General features: G+C 41.1%; 1 protein-coding gene across 1 annotated transcript in view; it reads right to left on the bottom strand.

Annotated features, from left to right (window-relative positions):
• Window positions 1-9,436, bottom strand: part of TMEM64 (transmembrane protein 64) — a 19,603-nt gene extending 10,167 nt beyond the window's left edge. The window contains 2 exon segments of the mRNA XM_016185658.2: window positions 8,229-8,842; window positions 8,845-9,436. Coding sequence (XP_016041144.2) covers window positions 8,229-8,842; window positions 8,845-9,004 — 774 coding nt within the window. The 5' untranslated portion in view covers window positions 9,005-9,436.
• Window positions 9,437-16,741: the final 7,305 nt, after the last annotated feature.

Here is a 16,741-nt window from a genome sequence, read left to right as displayed (position 1 = left end):
TTTTTTGGAGCTGGTAGTAAGAGAGCCTCTATAGATGTATCATCACGGTGATGCACACTGTGCCTGGGGTGGCTGTTCTCTCAGGAACAGCACAAAATACAATCACAGCCTTCAGTCTCCAGAGTAACCCTGCCTCAAACGCCTCCACTTTCTTCTTGTGCAGCTGTTTGCAAAATGGTTTTAATATACTAAGAAACTTTAGTTTTTATATAACGATTTATATGAATATTATAACCTGTAAATTCGTTATCTTTCTGAAACTAGTTTTGGCAATTTATGTCTTCCTGCACAGGTGTGTTTCTTGGCCTGTATACTAAGGAAGCTACTTATGGATAAAGTTACTATTAAGATCAGGACAGATAGCTCAGCCTGTTAGAGCACCGAACTTGCATGCCCGAGGCTGTAGACACCGGTTGTTAAATCCCTAGCCCCAACTTTTGCCAGAATTGAGCAGTGCACTGATCTTTCTCTCTTTCCTCATTCTCTATAATATATAAATAAATCTCTAAAACAAAGTCACTGTTACAATAAAATCCAATTAAAATATGCATTTAGTAATATATAAAAAATCATGAGAATAACTTCTTAAAAATGGTTAAAAGAGCGCAAGGGCCAGTTTAAGGATCTGGGTTCGAGATCCCAGCTCCCCACCCGCAGGGAGGGGGGCTGCTTCGCAAGTGGTGAAGCAGGTCGGCAGGTGTCTATCTTTCTCTACCCCCTTGGTCTTCCCCTCCTCTCTGGATTTCTCTCTGTCCTATCCAACAACAATGACAGCTATGACAACAATAACAACTACAACAAGAGCAACAAAAAAAGGGGGGATGGCCTCCAGGAGCAGTGGATTCATAGTGCAGGCACTGAGCCCCAGCAATAATCCTGGAGGCAAAAAAAAAAGGTTAAAAGAAATGAAAATTACCATAGTTTGAGCTCTTCATTTAATGGTGTGCTGATGAGACAAGTATTTTATTTCATATAAAATACAGATCAAGATACTGTCACTATTTCAAAAATAGAAAAAAATTAAATTGCAATGAGTTTTCATTCTGAGAAATATGATAAATTTTAAGGAAATGGCTTAAGGAAAACCATGAGCTGCCCTTTCTGTTCCCTTTCCTAAAAATACTTCTTTCAGAGTTCCCACTCTCAGTTGCTCTAGCTGGAGAACCCGGAAGTCAGACATCTCATTCCTTTATCACTCCACATCCAATCATCTACTCTTTTTGTCAATTCCACTTTCTAAATCTCTGAAAAATCTACCTACCATCTGTTCCTATTCCTACTTGGTCTCCCTACCCCCAGTCTTCATGCCCAGCCTACCACCGACTCACCACTTAGGCTAAATCCTTCAGAAATCTGTTGAAAATGCAAATCTAATCCTGTTTAAATCTCTCTGCTGCAGCCACCAGAGAGGGATTCCGGTTATTTAACATACAGAGAGCTCCATGATTGGCCTGGGATTGTGGCAGGCTTCATGTCACAGTGTGTTCCAGCCATTTCAGAATGTGCTTGTTATTAAAACACTTCTTGCTCACTTTTTCCTCTGGGTCTCTAAATATTGTTCCTTGTGGCAAGCTATGACACTTCCCTTGTCACTCCAAAGCTAACCTTATCAAAGTAAGGACCACAAAAGCTGAATAAGGGCATGAGACTACTACCTTGCTCTCATTCCTTTTACTTAGGAAAAATTCCTAAGCTTGCTTTCCATATTCCTTATCAATTTCTCCAATTTCCATTGATCTCCAAGTATACTTTTAAGAACTGTTTTCAAATTCTGTGACAGAACATTATAGCCTCTTGCTCCCTTTACACCAGAGTTAACTGAAAGCTTCACTATCTGCTTGCCCTTATCTTTTCCCCAGACTATAAATTCTATGAAGGGACCTTTCTGTTATCTTTTTAGTTCTCTAGTCTTTAGCATGATACCTACTAAATTTTACATGAGGCACTAAATAAATGTCTGCTGGATGTTGACTGTATCAACATATAAACTGCTTTATTTACAAATGTGGAAACATAATTGCCTCCACTTTATCAATAGGCTAAGATGTAAAGAACATCTGTAACTGGTCATTCAGAAATGGAAAACACCTTTCTTCTCACTCTCCCCACAGAAATGATGTTCTAAGTAGAAATCATTAGCAAATTTTATAGCATGACAGACCTAGAAGGTTGTTTATTCAGTTAGATTTAGTTAAATTACAAGCATCCTTAAAGATTTAGGATGGGCTCTACTACTTTTTGCACTGAAATATTTCTAGCATCTAGAATAGCAATGTGCAGACAGTGGGTACTTATCAGTTAATTTTTCAGTGAATAAAGAACAACTAGTATAAGCATTTCCAGTAACTTCTGAGATTTACCTACTGTTAAGGCTAAAATCCTCTAGCTGGGCAGCATCTTGGGGAAAAAAGTCTTATTATAGGGAAAAACACAAAGCAGGGCCTGTTAATCCCACTCTAACAGTTGGAGAGGATTTCAGTATACAGCCTTCTAATGGCAGGTGGTTACTTTAGTCAAGTTTCTCTGAAACACAGGAAACATCTTCATGTACAAAGGGTTTTGTTTTTTTTCCTTATGTTGATGTCCCTAAATTAGGAACTATTTCTAGTGACACCTAAATATATGGGGTTGTCACTGGTTCAACTGAGATTCTGATGACCAGATTCTACACGCAGAAACTTCTCCCCAGGAAATTGCACATAATTTCTGGAATATTAAATTTAAAAGACTTTTACTTAGTTATGACAAACTACATGTCTATTATTTTTTACTCATTCAATAAAATTAACCAACTACTTATGTAAGGTCCATCTCGAAACAGGAATAAAGATAGAAAGAAGGAGACCATAGCTGGCTCTGTAGCCATCTTACAGTATAGTTAGTAATAAAAATGTTGCATTCTGTAAGAGCTCACAAGAATCTTAACTTTCAGCCACAATGTTACATAAGAAAAGCAAATGCATTAATAAAAAGCAAAAGCTAAAGAATAGACACTAAACTGTCAGATTGTTTTCTTCTTTGTACTTCTTATGCTTTTTGAAGTTTCTACCATGAATATCTTTGTCAAAAAGAAAAAAAAACATTAAGTCTTCTTAAGACCTCTCTGCTATTATAGAATTTTTTTTTTTTTAAAACTAGGATGGAGTAGTAAGACATACTCTATGGTTGTGTGATTTGTGAATTATAAGACTATATATGACACATAAAAACCACAAAAGATAATTGAAGCGGCACAAAGAGAAAGCGGTTTTGAGGAAGTAATAGCCAACTATACTTAATACTGCTATGAAGGCTAAGAATATGGGTTAAGGAGCCTCACTTCTATCAACTTGATCATATCTGATCATTCAGAGTTAGTCTACAAGCTTGTTCAAAACAAGGGCTGTATTTCCACCTTTTTAATCTCTCTATACCACTGGTAGACTTTTTAATGTTTAAGACAAAACCATCATTAGATATGCTGGTACCATGACAAACATTATGACTATCATTAATATCTCAATCTATGCTTATATCTGTAAGAAGGTGTAAGAATTATAAATAAGAAAACAAATGTTCATAGACATTGTCACTACGATGTTAAAAATTAAAGGCTATGTCAAATTGTTTTCAGAGTGTTTGCCCTTGTTTTGTCATCATCACTATGGACTCACTTTTTCAGATAGAGGCAGAGAAATAAAGAAAAATTCCACAGCTTCTAAAGCTTCCTCCAATGCAGTGAGAGTTGGGTTGAAGCATGGGTGATGCAGAGGATAGCAAGAACATTATCCAAGTGAGCTATTTCATTGGCCCAATACTTGCCTTTTTAAGAGCAAATACTGAGACCTTGTCTAACCTCTCTCGCTTTACAGGCATAACAGCTGGAGGTCAGATCATTAAAGGATTTCACCAAAGTCACAAATGGGCTGAGGAACTACAATACAAGTCTCTAAAGAGTGGATGAGGCAGAACCTAGCCTAAAACATCTTTTTATTTAATTGATATTTTTGTTTTAGAGTTCAAAGATTTAACAACGACAGGAACAACATTTCTCATAAAGATTTAAGAAAAAGAACCTTAAATTGTCTTTGACTTTTTAAAAGAATTATTTCATGAATTAGAGAACAGAGAGAGAAGGATGTCAGAGCAGCATTCTGGCATTTGTGGTACCAGGGTCTGAATTCAGGATTTCATGCTTATCGCTCTAACACATTGTCACTTCCCATGTATCTGTTTCTCTCTCTTTTTTTTAATGTATCTATGTCCAAAGTAAAAAGAGACAGAAAATTATGTTTAGGCTCTCCTGTAAAACAACAAATCTATGCCCCTTTGGATGTTCTAAGCATACACTGATATAAACACTATTACCCATAACAAGATACTGTCATGTACTATATTTTGAATTAAATGTAAAATTCCATAGGTGTTAGCTTAAAACTGTGGTTACATGAGGGATGAGTTGGTCATGAAAACTGCTACTAAACACTCCAGTTCTCTATCCTTCCTGGTACCTGCATCATCACTTTGCCTAATGATTTGCTCTAGCCAATAAAAAGTGAGATTACTTCCCAGTGGGGCCAGCAAAGCACAAGTTACCATGTGTAAGAACCTGGGTTCTAGTTCCTAACAACCACATGGATATGCCAGCAGTGAAGAAGCTTCACAAGTGGTTGAGCAGTTCTGTAGTATCTTGGCATCTTTCCTTCTCTCTGTTCTTCTTTATCTCTCTTTGTCTCTCACCCACTAACTACAGGAAAGAAAAAAAGATTACCACTGGAACTGTTGCAGGCACAGCACCCCAGTGATAACTCTGGTGGTGGTGAGGGGAGCCACTGTGCAATTCCTCATGTCACAGAAACCCAATCAGGTGCATCCTGAATCCTAGAGTAAAATTATCTCAAAGTAGAAACTATCTCTTCCCCAAGCCAAGTTAAGTCTGAATATGGCTCAAACAAGTAAACAAATGTTTGCTCTTTAGCCCACTAAGATTTGGGGTTGTTGTTACAGCATAATGTAGCCCATCCTGTACTGCATCTTGGTACAGTAACAGTCATCCTAAATATGTGTCTGCATAAGAACAAAACTTAAGAACACAAACTACAAGTTGAGAGATCTGCCTTTTCTTTTAAAGTTCCTTATTTATGAGAGATAAGAGAGAGGAGAAATCCAGAATATCACATGCAATGCTGGGGATCAAACTCAGGCCTTCATGCTTGAAAGTCCAGCACTCCATCCACTGCACGAATTCATGGACCACTAGAAATCTATCTTAACATACCTACAAATACAAGATTATATTGAAAACATAAGATACAACAAACAAAAAAGCTTTAATTATTTCTATGCAGAAACTATGAGTGTATTTTTACAAGAGGAAAATATTTAAATATGTGCTTGAAAAATTAAATTTCTGGTGATCAAAGAACTGATACCATAAAGTGTTACATGTTTATTTTCTATCTCAATAGTTACAAAAGTAGAGAATTGGTTTATCCCTTTTTAAAAACACACATGGGAGAAAGAATCAGTATCTAAGAATTCTTGAGAATCAGCTGTACACCCTGTGAAATATTTAATGAGGACTGGGGAAAGACAGCAGAATGGTTATGCAAATAATTTTCAGGCCTGAGGCTCTGAGCTTTCATGTTCAATCTTGAGTACTACCATAAGCCAAAATTGAGCAACGCTCTGGTAGAAATAAATATATGCATATGTATTTATGTAATTATATATGTTGCATTCACTGTATTAGTTTACCTAAGTCTCACAATGCTACTACATTTTACAAGGAGAAAACCTGGAAAAGACCACACAGCATGAACTATCAAGGACTGTCTTCAAAACCACTACATTTCAGTCTTGGAAGTATGCCCATGTAACTTTCCTTAATCACAGGCATTGAGAAAAGAAGTTCCAGCTGGAATAGGAAAAGGGGTGGGGGGGTGGGGGGAAGAATAGGATAGGTGCTGGAGAGAACTCATACAGATGATATAGGTTTGAGCCCTGGCACCATCTTGGAGTACCTTCTTGACTCTGCCCATCCCATGGGCTGTGGTGTCTTTCTCTCTGCTTTTTTTCTTTGTCTCTCTCATTTTCTCTATCTGAGTGAAAAAAATTGACCAGAGGCAGAAAGAAGCAAAAAAGGAAGTAAAGAAAAAGAAAGGGCACAAGATAAATGTGCCTAGAAAGGGGAGTAGTTATAGATAACCAGGGTGGTATAGAAACAGACAAGGCAGTGATGAAATGAAAAAGGTAGAAGGGAAATTCAGATTACAACCATGAATCTAAATTTATCTTTCTTCTCACTTACATACCCTGGGTGGTGAATTCAGAAAACTGTTTTGGTTCAGGTACTAACTCTGGGTTGGGTAAGATAGCAAGATGATTATGCAAAAGACTTAGGCCTGAGGCTCCGGAAGTCCCAGATTCAGTCCCACACACCAACATAAACCAGAACTGAGCAGTGCTGGACGCGGGGAGGGGGACGGAGGGGGGTTGTTTGAACTAGTCTACCTCAGTTGGAAGACAGTTCAGATTAACAGAAATGAACAAGATGCAATAGATATATTGTTTGATGCCTACAAGCAAGTTTTTCTAGTACAACGTACCTCATCTGCCCATCCTAGCTCAAACTTTAGCTTCACCACTTGGTAGGTGACTGACAAGTTCCTTTAAAACTGAACCAGTTTCTTTCTCAGTAAAACTACAAACAATACCAACTTCAAGGTCATTTTTCTTTCTTTGTTTATTTTGATTCTACAATGATAAATTCAATGTTGTTCTGTCCAAGAATGGTTTCAACTACATAACTACCTTAACATTTGCCAAATATAAAGCGTAACTTAACATAATTAATATGTTAAAAAAGATATAAAGAAAATTTTCTCTTTAAATACATAATGAATCTTTATAAGGCATCCAAGATTATAGCAGGTACTAAACATACAATGATGAAACAGAGCCATGGGATAAGACCCTATGGTCAGACCACAGCGCAAAGTCTGACTTTACAATTTACTTACTACTTAAGTAAACTTGGGAGATAACAACTTTAAGGTGAGACAAAATATCTGAATGTTTGTTAAGCCAGGTACTGTTGCATGTTTGTTTTATGTAATTCTCTCAATAACCCTATAAATATAAGTACTACTAATTCCTCTATATAGAAACCATCTTCATCTCATTAGAGGTGGACTGGCTAAAAATCTTAGTATAAAAACAAAATGAGAAAGCTTCTAGAGAGAAACACGTGTCAGAATCATTAACAGTACATAGTACACTGATTCTGATAGTTGTGAGTGTTGTTTGTATCGCTTTACATCTATACAGCCTCTTAAGTCTACCTGTAAAACGGAATTTCTGGGAATCTCTATGAACTCATCGTTCTGAATCACTGAACCTGAGAGCCTGGTAATCTATGTCAACTCCTTCACTTTAGAAAAGCGGAAAGCAGTAACATATGTGGCAAACTGGTTCCAAAGTCACTGAGTTCATAAAAATCTGATTTTCTCCCAATAAGACGATCTGTTTACTAGCAGTGTTTCCACCTCCCTCAATCAGTTGTACAGAGATGTACAAAAAGACTGTAGATGAGGGGGGGAAATATATATATATATATATATATATATATATATATATATATATATATACACACACACACACTAACTGGGCAAAAGGTTATGTAATATTTTTTTCTTAATTCACTACAAAATGAAAATACTCCAAAGAAAGACAGGAGGCTTTTCCTCTGCATTGTATTAAAGCTGGCTATGCAGCGAAGAAAAGACCTATTACAAGGTCTAAGGCACCCCTCCAAAATAATAGTCTAAGCAATTCATTAACCAACAATACTTCCTTTAATCCCATGTCACTAAAAACCTAGTCAAAACCTGGATGCATATATGCAAGGAAGAAGAAAGAAGAATGATAGGCATGTAAAAAACTCATTACTCCCTTTTGCCAAAGTTGTTAGAGAAATAAAGATGACCAATGTTTGAAGTGGATATTTCCATTCACCTCCCCTCAGTCAGAAGGCTTCCTCTTTTTTAACCAAACTCACAAGCCAAATCTATCGGGCCCGGTTTAGCTCTGTATTATTTGCATGCGACTTGTCAGGATGCGACACAAAGTAAATACAACTCCTGAAGTCAATGTCACTGCTCTGCTGGCATTTGTCTGACGGGGGCCGGCCCAAGACCGCTCTTAGGCGAACCTGGGAAGGAGCAACCGGGCTGCGGGACAGCACTCACCGAGAACACCGCATTCTGAAGCCCGAACGGGATGGGAGTGAGTCTGGCCAGAGCTACCACTTTCAGGCCGCTTCCTCCCTCCACCACGCGAATAACCGCGCTCAGCTTGTCGCTGCTCTCGATCCTGGCGGCCACCCAGGCGCTCAGCAGCCGTTTGCAGACCACATGGGCGAAGAAGGTTCCGATGAGGACGCCCACCACCATCAGTCCCATGCCCAGCACGAAGCCGTACAAGTAGCCGGCGGCCACATTGAGCACGATGTAGCCCCAGCCGCAGGGGAACGAGACGACGATGAACCCCACGACGAAGAGCAGGACCCCCAGCAGCGAGTCCAGGCTCTCCACCCAGAGCAAGAGGTGCTGCAGGTAGCGGCGGACCAGGGCCAGGGAAGCGAAGCACAGCGCGGCCAGCACGCAGACCAGCACCAGGCTCCGGCACCAACAGGTGCTGCCGAGGCAGCAGCAGCGCCAGCTTCTCACCTCGGCCACGCCGACCACTGCGCCGCCGCCGCCGCCGCCGCTCCCCGGGCCGCCCGCCAAGGCTCCGGCCGGCGCGGGCAGCTCCGAGGCCGCGGGCGGACCGTGGCGCTCCAGACAGGCGCCGAGCAGGGCGCGGAGGCAGCTGCCGCTACCAGCGCCGCCGCAGCTGCGCTCGCCCCGCCCCCGCGGGAGAGGCGGTCCGCCGGGTCGTCCCCGCCCGCCCGCGGCTCTCCGCGACCCGGGAGGCAACCGAGCGGCAGGAGAGGCTGGAGCAGGCTCCCACCGGGGATCCGCATGCCTCGGCCCGCGCGGGGCCTCAGCCGGCCAGCCTCTCCGCCGCGGCGGCGCCTGTTAGGCGGCGACCCTCCATGACGCCCCACACGCCGGGCCTCGACTCCCGGAGTCCGCCAAGGGGAGCAGCAGAGGGCCCCGGGGAAGGGCGAGCGCTCGGCGGAGGAGGAGTGGCTCCCGGAGGGAGAGCACACTCGGCGCCCCGCACTGGCCGAGCCCGCCCAGTTTGGGGGCAAAGGAGGCGGGGCCTCGTGTTGGGGGTGTGGTTTGCCGCGAGCAACGTTCTGGCCCCGCCCCCGTGACTCACAGCCCCCGGCGAGGCGGGGGCGGAGAGGTTGGTAGCAGCAGCCAACCGGAGAGGGAAGGCCCAGCCGGGGGTCGGAGGGGGGAATCCGCGGAGTCTCGGGCTTCCTCTGGCGGGAGCGCGCGAGTCTGCGTGTCAAGGCGCGCGCTCTCTTCTGTCTAGTCCCTCCCCAGCAAGATGTTTAGGTGATGATTTCAACTCTAACCTCTCATCAGAGCCTGCAGCCCTCAGAGGCGCTTACTATATGGCATTTGCGACCCTGGGGAAGGAGAGTTCTTGATTTAACTCAGAGAAAAATTTGCTAATTGCAATGCCTTCCCAAATAGTGAGGTCACCCTTGGTCCTTAAGGAGCTGGAGAAATTGGATGCAAAGGCCCACCCTTCACAGACTTCTCTTCTGAACCCAGAGGTACTTTATTGAGTACCAGGCATTTGGACCAGGTCTTAGAAAGATTCATGAAAACGACTTTTTTGTTGTTGTCCTCAGCAAAGCTTCACTGCTCAGGCTTTTTCAGATAAAGGCAGCTCAACACCAAAGGAAGATAATCTATCTCTTTCTCTTTTTCGTTCCTTCTAGTAATTTCATTTTTAACTTTAAAACATATTTTTTTTGTTTATCCCTCCAGCATTAAGAAGCTAACTGCAGTGAAAGAACTAGTACAGAAAATTGATACTAAAGTCTCTCTTAATTCTCATTTATAATGTTCCAAAGGAAATTTCTTAGGGGCTTTCAATATAAGAAGACTCATTCTCACTTTTGATGACATCTAGTTTTCCCTTAGTCCCTCTATGGCTAGTGTCCTCCAGGTTATCTTTCATTAAAATCTCTAGCATTTTTGAACTATCTCTTTCAAGACATTCCTACTGGGTCACCTAAATACTGATGACCCTCCCAGTTGTCTTTGCCCTTCCTCAAAGCCTGTGTGGACACGCGTGGGTGGAGTCTCCCTATGCACCTCAAACTCAGCTGAGCTTTGTAGATAGCTATCAATTTGGCCTCTGGAGCAAAACAGGTTTGGTAACTGTAACTGTTCATTAATCCTTGAGTTTTAAGTGTTTCCATTTAAATTGCTAAATAATAGTAAAATGTTATAAAATTGTTACAAGGAAGAAATTATAAGGATATTTGGCACTGTACATGGAATTAATAATCTACAATGTACGGTATTCATTTTAAAAAAAAGTATGGTTCCCCCATAGACACACTCTCCCTTTTGAGTTCCTTATCTCAGCAATTGACCTTCCATCTATTTGTCTGTCAACTAACCAGGAGTCTAGTTTCTTTCTGATTAAATACTTACTTCTTTGTACTCTATTCCACTCAATCCACCTTGGTTTAACTAAGTCAGCTGAAGTTCCTCAGTGGTGACAGGTACATATTGCTTCTTGCATCTACTTTTCAAATTCCTGTGGTTCATATGGAGAAGTAATTTCCAGTATCCCCTAATAGAGCTGAAAATTTATTTCCTCTGTAGATTCTTCATATGCTACCACTCCCTCACCACCATACCAAATCTGCTGTTTCTTTTCATTCCATTCTACTTACCTATGATAACACTAGTCTATTTTGTAAATTTTTTATACTATTTTATTTCTTTATACTGAATTTCTTCAAGTATCCAGTAATTAGCTAACCTAAAAAAAAAATGTCATGATGGCAGAGGACCTAGTGGGGTTTGTATTGTTATGTGGAAAACTGGGAAATATTATGCATGTACAAAGTATTGTATTTACTTTTAACTATAAAACATTAATCCTCCAATAAAGAAAATAAAAAAAGAATGCTGAATGCTTTTTGAATGATATAGTGACTGTACTTTATATGAAAATAGGCCAAATAAGAGGTTAGCAGCATTGACTGGGAAAAATCCATGAGGGGTTGAGAATATTTTGTTAAGTGAAATAAATCAGATAGAGAAAGACATACCATATAATTTCACTCATATTTGGAAGATAAATAAACTAAGCAAGACAAAACAAACTCTGAAGCTATAAGAACAAAGGGAAAAAGGAAAAAAGGGGGGGAGGTATTTAAATTCAGTTCAAAGGGATCTCTTATATTTCAGAGAAGGGAAACTCACTTTGCAATGGCAAAAAACAGTTTAAATGTAGATATCTAACTTTACTGCTAAACTGTTAAGATCTACATGGTAATATTATATAAGTTAGTGTTACTTTAATAGAAGTTTTAAGCAGAAATCCACAAGGGACTGAATTCAAGTAGTGGTCATGAAGTTAGTAGGATAGATATTAATTAGAAGCTGCTAGTGTTGGTGATTGATAAATAATTGGAAAAGAAAGTCAAAGATAGTACCTGGAATTCTTATTTGAGGTAAAATAGTGAAACCACTGACCAAAAGAAAGAATACAGAAGGTTTTGGAGAAAGATAAAGGTTCAGTCTTGGTATGTAAGACTGGTGGAAAGTCTATTCAATATTGCATCCAGAAGTTGGTTGAAAATGTAAGGGATGAGAAGGTGTATCTCTCCATAAAAAAAAAGAAAAAAAAAGTGACATTGGTGCATAGACAACAGGTAAAGCCACAGTTGTGAATAAGTAAATTGTGGCAAGTGTGCCAAACATTTCCTATTCTCTTTCAGGTTCATGGTAAAAATGCATTTCCCTGTTTGGAGGATGATACATTCTGTCTGTGAATTGTGAGCACAGAATTTACTCACTGATGCAAGACCTTCCGGAACTCTTTTACTCTGCCATTGTAATCAGTGATGTTCCAGGGCAGATGTTCCGTTGGTTTTGTTTTTAGAGAGAGGATACTTCTCTCAGCAGAATATACTCTCAGCCACCTTCTTCTTCTTCTAGCATTTGCCCTTCTTCCGTAGCCAGTCAACAGCGTCAGGTTGAGCCTGATGTAAAGTTTCAAGACCTCCTTTGAATCTGGAGAGGTGGTAGTCGTTGACTATGTGGGTCATAGTCTGTCTGTAGCCGCAGGGGCAGTTCGGGTCGTCTCTGGCTCCCCAGCGATGGCACATAGCGGCGCACCGGCCATGGCCTGTTCGATAGCAATCGAGGAGGGCCCAATCATAACGTGCTAGGTCAAAGCCGGGTTGACGCTTGCAGGGGTCTGTGATGAGGTGTTTGTTCTTTACCTCAGCTGACTGCCAACTCTGTTTCCAAGAGTCTGGAACAGAGAAGTTCAGTGTAGGCGTAGGGGACCAGATTGGATGGCGAGATGTCAAGCGTTGGACAGGGTGGGCGAAGATATCCGCGTATATTGGCAGGTCCAGTCGAGCGTAGACATGGGAAATGAACTTAGATGATGCCGCATCCCGAAGAATATCTGGCGGGGTGGTGTTGCTAAGAACTGGCAGCCATGGAACCGGGGTGGAACGGATGGTTCCAGAAATTATCCTCATGGAGGAATATAATTTGGAATCAACAAAGTGGACATGGGGGCTATGGAACCATACTGGGGCACAGTATTCTGCAGTGGAATAGCATAATGCCAGAGATGATGATCGTAGTGTGGAAGCGCTCGCGCCCCATGAGGAGCTGGCCAGTCTTGCAATGATGTTATTCCTCGCGCCCACCTTTGCTGCAATTTTTATAAGATGTTCGTGAAATGACAGGGTGTGATCGAGAGTAACGCCAAGATAGACTGGCTGGGCTTCATGCCAGATTCTCGTACTGCCAAGCTGTACATTAAGCTCACGCGAGGCCGAGGCATGGTGTAGATGGGAAACAGATGATACCGTTTTTGCAGTGCTAGGGATTAGTCGCCATTTTTTACAGTAATCAAATATCAGAGACATGTCTTTCGTGAGTGTTTCCTCGAGGATGTCGAACTTGGATGCCTGAGTTGCACAGCAGATGTCATTGGCGTAGATGAACTTCTTTGAAGAAGTTTCTGGAAGGTCATTGATGTAAATATTAAATAGCGTAGGAGCCAGAACAGAGCCCTGGGGGAGGCCACTTGAGACAAGTCTCCATCTGCTAGACTTGTCACCCAGATGCACCCGGAATCTTCTGTTTTGGAGAAGAAACGATATAGTGTTGGCCACCCATGGAGGCAGGCATCTTGAGATCTTGACTAGGAGACCACGGTGCCAGACCGTGTCATAGGCTCCTCATCATAGGTTCTTAGTGTGATGGAGAATTAAACTTTGCCTATTTTATGCTGCTGAAATTTGAGCCACTGTTAATTGTTACCAGAGCAGATTGTTGTCACTTTTGACAGGTCTGAATGAAAAGAGGAAAGGAATGAAATTGTAGGATGACTGTGTGCTTATTAGACTATTATGTCTGAGAGAAAGAGATACCCAGAGCCTACCATAATTAAAAGAAACCATATAGCGAGTATTTGTGCCAATATACAAATGACAACTAGAAACCAAATCATCTCAGAGTTAAACTAATTTTCCATTTCTTTTCAGTTGTATCTCTGTTTTTTCTATGCTTCTTTCATCTGTTCTCAAACTACTATTAATTAATCTTTTTCTTATCCTCTAATCCACGTTTCAGAGGAGTATAATCCGGTTTCAAGAGTCCTTAGCTTTAAGCTATGTCATGGGCTGCCAGCCAACCTGTCATTGTGACATTCTTGTGCAGAGGCCACCTTGAACAGATAGTACCACACCAGTGCCAAGTATAACCTCACAAACCTAAAAAAATTATCTTTGGTCAGAGAAATACAAACTATAATGAGAAATTTTTATCCTAAACCCATTCCTTTTTCAGAAGATTATGACATATATATATATATATATTTTTTTTTTTTTCTTTTTTCCTCCAGTCGTTCAGTGCCAGGACTACTAACTTACCACTTGTGGTAGCATTTTTTTTTTCTCAGTAAGACAGAGAAATTGAGAGGGGAGGGTAGAGAGAGGGAGAGAGAGAGACACCTGCAGACCTACTTCACTGCTTGTGAAGTGATGCCCCTGCACATGGGGAGCCAGGGACTTGACCCAGGATCGTTTCTCAGGTCCTTGTGCTTGGTACTATGTGTGCTTAACCTGGTGCAGACACTGCCCGACCCCCTGACAGCTATATTTCATAAAAAAAAATTGTTATATATGTCTTAACCTACAAGTACAACAACCTCTCATCCCTATTCTAGAATCTTTCTGTGAGAATAACAGAAGTATCTAACTCCTTGCCTGGACTTCAAAACCTTATATGAGTTATTCTTTACCTACCATTCCTTCATCATCTCTAACCACCTTCCCTCCAGCTACACTGGCCTCCTGTCTCTCCTATGGATGAAGTGAACTTGTTTCTGCCACAGTGTTTACATTCTGCTCTTGATGACCTCTCATTTGAATACTCTTTTCTTAGCTCTTATGAAGCTTCCTTAATATTCCTTTCAGCTTACTATTCACTTTAAGCTTTGCTGTCATCTCCCCAGAGATGACTGCTCTGAGAAAACCCTCACAATAAATTGTTCCTGCCTCAGGAATTACTTTGTATAAGATGTGTATTTACCATATAATTTCTGAGTTACTATGTTTTAACATTATCCTAGATTTTATATGTTACTTGCTATGGTTTGGTGATTGATTTAGGAGGTAGGGCTGGGAAACTTCCTACGGTTTTGTTTTTGTTTTCTACATCTAAAATGATGATAATTACTTCTCTGGGATATTTCAGTTTACAAATGGTTTTATAGTTATGTTCTAATTTTGAATAATGTCACAGATGGAAAGATATATAGTGTATATATAGAGAGTACATATACATAACATACACATACGTATTTCAGTATAGTTTTCAGTTCAACATTCAATAAAGATGCTAAGAATGAGGGAAAAAAAGAATTATCTTTTTTAGGGGGCCAGGTGGTGGTGCACCTAGTTGAGCACACATGTTACAATGCTCAAGGACTCAACTTCAGCCTCCCGATCCCCACCTGCAGGGCAAAAACTTTTCTAGTGGTGAAGCTCTGTCTCTCCCCCTCACTGTCTCCCCCTACCCTCTTTATTTCTGACTGTCTCTGTCCAATAAATAAAAATTATTTTAAAAAAATTGTAAAAAATGAACTGTCTTTGCTATGTGAATGTCATTGAAGGACTTTCCTTTGTTGCACTTATACCATCTGGAATTGCCTTGTATGGTTATAGCTTTATTGTCTGCATAAGGAGAACAAAAGCATGAATCTGGGCATCTTTTCTTTCTTGATCCTTTGTATTTCCTAGAATATTCCCTGATATATATGTTTAAAGTTAATTAAGGAGTGGTCTGGGAGATGGCTCAATGGTAAAGCTTTGGACTCTCAAGCATGAGGTCCTGAGTTCAATCCCCGGCAGCACATGTACCAGAGTGATGTCTGGTTCTTTCTCTCTCTTCCTATCTTACTCACAAATAAATAAAATCTTTAAAAAAAGAAAAAAACATATTAAAAAAAATTTAAAAAAAATAAAGTTAAGGAAATGGTAGGTAAAATGTTTGTGTGTTGGGTGTTCTTTACTGGTCTTATGTCGGGCTAGTGACATGAGAGAGAGATGACTCAGGAACTAAGCATGTGGTGGTGAGGCAATTCAAATCTTTATTCATCTGAACGCCCCAGAGTTGGGCGGTAGCACACCTGGTTAAGCCACGTGGTGCAACCCACAATGGCTGGTGTCAGCCTCCCAGTCTGTGAGCGGTTCTAGAGGCTGGAACATGGAAGAGACAAGTAGGAAATGGAAGTGGCTTGACAATACCATACATCGCTAGGAAAGGGGCGGAGAAAGGTAAAAGGGGCTGGGAAAGGTAGGGACTTCCTTAGCAACTGTTGCTAGGGGTTTAACTGGTAGGATTAATAATATCCTACAGGGAATTAGGGAGGAGACCTTTCAGGCAAAACAATGATTACATAAATAATAAGGGAGCAGGCCATAGTATCAGGAATGCAGGGTGCTTTGTGAGGCAGGGAGTCTGATAAGATGAGGCAAACCTTGGGGAGGCTCTCGTGTCCCTCCTCACTTGACCTCTCAGTAGAGAGAGAGAGACTGACAGGATAGATGTACCCCTCAGGTCAAGCCCTGCCAAGCTCAACCACATCCTCACAGTTTCCTTACAGTCTTACATCAGACTTCACTCTATTCTGTACCTTACAAAGTACTTACTTACCTTAATAAGTACTGCTCATTTAATAAAGGAGCTTGGCCTCTAGCATTTATGTGATCTGGCTCCCATTGCATTGTGGGTTCCCAAATATATTTGATAAATGAAAGGCACCAGCAGAAGACTGGAGAGCAAAAGAGATAAATGATCAAATTCTCAATCCAGCTTCACTGTGGTTTTGGCAGTAACTGATTCTGTCCATGGCCAACCTTCCTGTTGAATGGTCCCTTTGCTGAGGTCCAGCTCTTTCTCATCCCTGGTAAGTTTCCTGATGCTTCATTATCCCTTGTAAACTGTTTTATTATGGCTTCTGCTTCCTACTGAGAACCTAGCTGACTGTGTTGGACATGTCAGAAACAAATGAGTAACCTAATTTGAAT

This window comes from Erinaceus europaeus, chromosome 1 (genome assembly GCF_950295315.1).
Source record: "Erinaceus europaeus chromosome 1, mEriEur2.1, whole genome shotgun sequence".
NCBI lineage: Eukaryota > Metazoa > Chordata > Mammalia > Eulipotyphla > Erinaceidae > Erinaceus > Erinaceus europaeus.
This window is presented reverse-complemented; position numbering and strand designations above follow the sequence as displayed.